Source organism: Brassica oleracea, chromosome C2, assembly GCF_000695525.1.
Source record: "Brassica oleracea var. oleracea cultivar TO1000 chromosome C2, BOL, whole genome shotgun sequence".
In the NCBI taxonomy this organism is placed as follows: domain Eukaryota; kingdom Viridiplantae; phylum Streptophyta; class Magnoliopsida; order Brassicales; family Brassicaceae; genus Brassica; species Brassica oleracea.
The window spans coordinates 51,132,841-51,139,732 of NC_027749.1; the positions used below are offsets into that span (position 1 = coordinate 51,132,841).

Below are 6,892 nucleotides of genomic sequence, written 5' to 3' on the forward strand. Positions count from 1 at the left end.
AGACTAAACTTATTATTTTCTGAGTTGTGTTATATATTAAGAAGATGCATTTATGCTTATAAAACGTTAGACGAGTTGCACACAAAAAAAACGTTAGACGAAAGAAGTATTTTTTTTTTTTTTGAAGAAGTATTATATATACTGAATCAACGTCAATTGCCAAAAACTATGTGAATCATAATAATTTTGGCAGAATGCGATGATCTCTTTAATCGTCATTGTATCAATTATCAAGAAGAGTGTGACTTTCGTTGTGATCAACTCCATTTTTTTTTTTTTATCTCGAAGCTCCATGCATGATTGCCTCTCATGCGACAACGCAAAGAAGCCTTGGAAAGGTATTAACTATTCTGGATTCGAAACCTATTATCACAGATATATCAGTCGACATGATTTTTTTTTTTCTTTTTTGTCAAGAGTCGACATGAATTTCTATTTCTCATTACAAACAACCGATTTTGTATGGCATCGGTTGACAGACCTTGAAGAATTAGCTAATTAGACCTCGACCGCTGGATATCTCAGGATTATAAAAAAAAAAATCAAATCTTCCAAACCCTTTCGCAATTAGGCTATTAATTATTGGTTTATATATTTTGATTGATTTAGAAATCCATATAGTATTTATAAATCCAAGTAAAATATGCAAATCCGGAGATTTTTCTTCGGATTTGAGTCTTTGTATTTTTAACTAAAAAATTCAAACAAATCCATTTAAATCCATTATAAAATCAAATATATTAGTAAATCTTTACAATTGAATAACACTTGATTTGATACAGAATTTATGAATCATTAAATTAATAACACATGATTTTAATACAGATTTGAAAATCATATAACCAATAACACTAGATTTAGTTCGGATTTTCAAATCCATTAAAATACAACAACCAATAACCAAAGATATATTTTGCATTGACATTTACACCCAAAAAAATATTTTGCATTAAATACAAAACTGCCTAAATTTATTAGTCTTTTTTTCTTGTTTTGACTAGAAAGTAGTAGAAAGTTAGAAACTAAATAATAACGACACACATAGACTAAATATGTCGTCATCTCCCATAAACAGCTTCTAAACCAACACAATTCTTTCACAATAATAATTAAAAAACAACATTATTACTGTTCATGTCGACATAGTCTCTTCAACAATTACACAAGTTCCCATCTTTAGGGCCAATATTTCTAACCTTTTCAAACAAATTCAATATCCCGAGTAACCTCTCTAAACAAAAATCTTATATAAATAAGCAGTGTGAATTGTTCACTGTTACAAATCACACAAACGAAGACTAAAAAGAAAAAGAAACTCTAACGTTCATCAAAAGGCAAAGATGTATCGAGTCCAAAAAACCCTAATTTCAGCTTTCATTATCTTTTTGTCTATTCTACCGCTTCTAGTCTCAGCCACTGATGAAGAAAACGAATGTGGTGGCTCCAATAAAGGAGGCTCCGCTACAGAGAAGGCAGCAATTCTTAAGTACAAGATCGGAGCATTCTTCTCCATCTTAGTAGCAGGAGCGTTAGGAGTCTGTTTACCTATCTTCGGCCTCAAGTCAGAGAGCAACTTTTTCATGTTCGTCAAGGCATTTGCCGCAGGAGTAATCTTAGCCACCGGTTTCGTCCACATTCTTCCAGATGCCACCGAGAGTCTCACGAGTCCATGCCTCGGAGAAGAGTCACCATGGGGTGATTTTCCCATGACGTGTTTTGTTGCCATGGCTGCGGCGATTGTTACCATGTTGATTGAGTCTTTTGCGTCAGGGTATTTGAACAGGTCTCGTTTGGAGAATGAGGCTAAGACGTTGCCGGTGAGTACCGGTGGAGATAAGGAGGAGCATTCTCATAGTGGCTCTGCTCATACTCATGCCTCGCAAGGACATGCTCATGGCTCTCTTCTCGTCCCCCAAGATGATATGAGGAAAAAGATTGTGACCCAAGTAAGTAAAATCACAAAACCCTAATTTCCAAAATCAGTGCCGGGACATAAGCAACTTGTCTATGATCCTCAAAATTTAAGAAAATTTTACATAAACACAGATCCACAAATTTGTAAAAAATGTAAAAAATTATTAACTTTTTTATTAATTGTCTATAGCCTTCAAAATGGCTTTAACCAAAATCCATTTTTGTTCGTTAAGATTCATAGAAACTCTCGATTTTGAATAAAACAATTTTCCAAATAATCGAAGTTTTCTTTAGATAAACACATTTGTTAATTAGTATTGATCACATGTTCTTTTATTTTTCTTATGGTTAGATACTTGAATTGGGGATTGTGGTTCACTCAGTGATAATAGGAATATCTCTGGGAGCATCTCCGAGTGTAAGCACAATAAAGCCTCTCTTGGTTGCAATAACTTTCCATCAACTGTTTGAAGGTTTTGGTCTTGGTGGTTGCATCTCTGAGGTAATTAATCTTAAAATCTATCTGTATCTCTTATGATTCTATCAACTGAATGATATTAAATAAACAACTTAAGTTGGTGTTTTTGTGCAGGCAAAGTTTGGGGTTAAGAAAATATGGATTATGGTGTTGTTCTTTGCACTCACGGCACCAGCAGGGATTGGAATCGGGATTGGAGTGGCAGAGATTTACAATGAGAATAGCCCAATGGCACTAAAAGTGTCAGGTTTTCTTAATGCTGCAGCTGCTGGAATCTTGATTTACATGGCGCTAGTTGATTTGGTAGCTCCACTATTCATGAGCCACAAAGCTCAGAGTAGTATGAAGATACAATTAGCTTGTAGCCTTTCTCTTATTCTTGGTGCTGGTTTGATGTCTCTTCTAGCTGTTTGGGCTTGAAATTATTTGGGCTTGCAGATTACACATGTTTTGGTTTCTTGAGCATTTTTTGAGAAAATCTGTTACATTTTGCTACCAGATTTGACGAAAATGATATATCAATCAATTTCTTACAAGATGTTATCAGTTCTTGATGGAAATCTCTTGAATGGTTATGAGAAATAGAATGTAAATCGAAAAGCCCTAAGCCTATGATGGCTCATGACGTAGAATGCAAGGAACATGAGCAGCAGCTACATGGGAGACAAAGCATATTACTCTACAACCTGCAAAATAAGAAGCAAGAATGAGATTTGGAGTATAATGAGTCAAATGATACAAACAACTTTGACTCTTCATAAAAACATAAAGTCAAGTGATCACATTCTTGTCGAAACGATCCGTTTTCATCTTCTGGATATTTCATGGAATAACCCTTCAAAAAGGATATGCCATCACAGTTTTATATATACCAATTCTTCCACTTTCACAATCATCATCACTCTACAGATTAATTATTTTCAGTCAAATATAAAGTCTAGATTCTTTTATTTTTTCAAGGAAAAAATTATTCGAATACTCTCCCCATATGAAACTATGAATATGCTACATACTTACATGTGGGTGCGTGTGTAGTAGAAGAGACATACCTTCGAACCTGGGTGGGTTAAAAAATCCTTGAGTGGCTTCATTATGAAGCACAATAATGGGAGACATGATCAGAAGCAGCAAAGCATCATCAAAAGGCAACACTTCGAAAAAAGGAAAATGGGGAAGGATATCCACGGAATAACCCATCAAAAGCATCTCATCTTTTCTTTCCATCACCCAAATGTCAAAAAGTTACCATTTTTTATATTAAAACTTATATAGGTATATATACTGAGCCTATGAGTCCATGAGTAACCAAGCAACCTTCTCTCATAGCAAAAACAGAAGAAGCCACAATGGAGGAGGGGATAGTAACAATAAGCAGAGCAGTAATAGGGCATCTTTCTATTGGCACGCGACTATGCAATTTGCTCTTTTGTGTTCTTGGTAGCTTATTGGCTTTGTCACTTGCCAAAGGAGAGTTGCCCTGTCACTGCTTCCGCTTAAACACAATCTGCAAGCCTGTTCCGATTAATTCCATTTCGACATGGTCAAGAACTCATATTGATGGATGCACTGAGTAAGTTTTCACTTTCAACATTTTCTTGTGCTTCTTGTTTCTCACCTGATAACTTTCTCATAATCCTATATTTAGTAAGAATTTTAAACATATAATTGATATTTTACCATGATTTATTGTACAGATGGTTGGCATCTCCAGCTACATAATTGCGACTTCCAGTTTTAGTTTCAATAACATTTTAGTTGCATTGCATTTTTGAATTATCTTTCCATTCATCAACGATCTAACAATTACTCTCACATAATTAATTAGTAAACAGTAATTTTCATTTTTTCAAAAAATCAGTCATAATTGTTTGGAGAGTGGAGACTCCAAATGCCTGAAGTAAATGATCCATGAAAATGAGTAGGGGTGTCAAAATGAGCTAATTCGCTCAAATGAGCCAGTTCATAGTAAGCTCGTCTCTTTCATGAGTTAGCTTAGTTCCGCTCATTTATTATATGAGCTTCAATATGTAAAGTCGAACTTAGATCATCTAGATCATGAGTTAAATGAGCTAACTCGTGATCTAAATAAAAATAATAATTATAAAATAAGATAAATCGTGATAAAATAACTTTTAGAATATTGTTCAAAATTTAAATATTACAAAATCCAAAACATAAATATTAAATACTAATAAAAACCAACACATGACAAAAAAACTCCTAATATAAATTAAATTAAAGCAAAACCAATGTTCCAAAACTATTAATCATAACTTACTGTGAGTTCTGAATTACGATAAGCAAAAGCGAGAGAGACATATGTCAAATTTGGGATCAACGAAGTTTGTGAGAAAGATGATAGAGTTAATGTGGATTTATATAGAAGATTTTGATAATTCCTAAACAGTATAGTTTCTTTTTTCTTTCTTCGAAAAAGTTATCGATAACTTTTAAAAGTTTAATTTTCATATTACTTATATGTATGTTTTACGTTAAATTTTAGAAGATAAATATGATTAATATAGAAATTATCTTTTAAGAAGATTTGGTTTGACATTTTAATTTTAGAAGATAAATATGATAAATGTATAAATTATCTTGTTTTACATAAAAAATAGAAGTTATCCAAATATAATTTATATATTATATATAATTGTAAGTATAAAAATGAACAAGTTCATGAACTGGCTCATGTTCATTAAAGATCGTTCATATAACTCGTGATCTAATATAAGCTTGATCATTACACTTATTTATAAAATGAACTTAAAATATAGACATCATGCTGATAAAAAACGAGTCCAGCTGAGCCGGCCATGAGATATAATCATTTTGACATCCCTGCATGAAACCATAAACATTAGAAATAATCTGGAGAAACCGATTGCAGAAATTTTCTGGGTCATGTTTGATCTTCTATCTAAATGGGCCTTTGGGCTTTGTTCACATTGAAGATTTCAGTGATATGCATATTGTAGTTGGGTTTGAAAACAACTTGGACGGGTTTTGCTGGAAGTCTAGAACATGAATCCTAGATAGATCCATTTTGGATTAGAACTACTTCATATATTCTTTTTCTAAACTAGAAAAGCAAAAAATTTCATTAATCAGAGAGGAGAATCTACGAGGTTTCGTAGGATTGTATGGTTTCTTTAGAAAATACGGAAAACAAAAGGTTTGAACGCGTGAATAACCCTTCTCACGACACATTGTAGTGAGATACTCGATGAAGAAATTTAGAGAAAACCAAATGTGCCTGAAATAGCTGAAGTGGATTTAGTTGAGTCTTGGGCTGGCGTCAGATCTTCGCCATCACATGCTCCAGGTATGTCAAGTGGATGAGTCATATCATAAATCAGAATCTCTCAATGGTTTCAGCTGGATAGTGACGATCGAAAGTGAAATTATCCAATTAGGATTGAAGGGTTCTAGACGATCTCGCTTGTCCCCCTTACATGTGCTGAAGTATAAACACTTTTTTTGGTAAAATGTTAAAATTGTATAAACACTTCTTTAGGGAATGAAGTGTTTGATCACAATGCCACTGGCTAAAAGACTTCAAATCTCCTAAGATATTTTTCCTTTTTAAGTTTATGTACATTCGCTGGAATGTTAATGTCCGTGCATATTACCGACACAAAAGTGCGTGAACATAAAAATTACATTTTCCGCATGAGGATTAATCTAGATTTTTCCATGGGCCCGAGATACTCTAGATTAATAAAAAAAACATTTTTTCCCCATGTAAGTTCTTCAGTTCTCTTTCTAGAAAAGAGACTTTTTCTAAAGACTTAATAATATGGTTTTAATTGTCAAAAAGGAACAGCCAAAACATTAAAGCAGAAATAAATTGACAGAAAATAAAAATTAAGAAGCAGACTTAGTATGACTTAATGCCCAAATGTGTAATTTGGGTAAAGAACAGTAATCGAACAGGTGAAACCAATAAGTGCTATACACTGACAAAGCACTGACATTTGTACGATGATGTCGAAGACCATATTGATACTGTTTCTTTTGGCGTGCTGCTCCTTTTGATACTGTTTTTCTTCTCTTATTATTGTCCTAAGATTAATAATAATAGAAAGAGGAAAATGTACTAATTTCTGTACTAATTTTCTTAAACCATAACATAACATAACAATTGAGATGATGACAAGTCGCAGCCTCTGTAGATCCTATGTTTTTTTTTTTTTGTTAATGGCTTTGTTCATTAGGAACATGTCACAATGCTACTCCTCACAAGAATATCATTTTTGTTTCAATAATTTTTTTTTAATTGAATGTTAAATTAATTAGAAAACAAAACAAAAACGTTTTGTACAAGGTTTCTATGACAACCCACCCCGTGGGACCTAGGCTCACAGCGCTGCAGCGCGCCGACCTCAACCCCTCCATTATGGAACACCTTCCATAATTAGGTTGTTGGTGAGCGCCGAACCCACGACCTCACCCTTCACTACAAGAAAACAGGGGGATTCTGATGGCCGAAATCGTCGG

The 6,892-nt window shown here is 33.6% G+C and overlaps 1 protein-coding gene across 1 annotated transcript; it reads left to right on the forward strand.

Moving 5' to 3' along the window:
- The first annotated feature begins 1,291 nt into the window (after positions 1 to 1,291).
- On the forward strand, positions 1,292 to 2,846 carry LOC106326311 (probable zinc transporter 12). Its single transcript, XM_013764320.1, has 3 exons — positions 1,292 to 1,946; positions 2,267 to 2,416; positions 2,507 to 2,846. Exons 1-3 carry the CDS (start codon positions 1,341 to 1,343, stop codon positions 2,810 to 2,812), a joined length of 1,062 nt encoding a protein of 353 aa, XP_013619774.1. The 5' UTR covers positions 1,292 to 1,340; the 3' UTR covers positions 2,813 to 2,846.
- Positions 2,847 to 6,892: the final 4,046 nt, after the last annotated feature.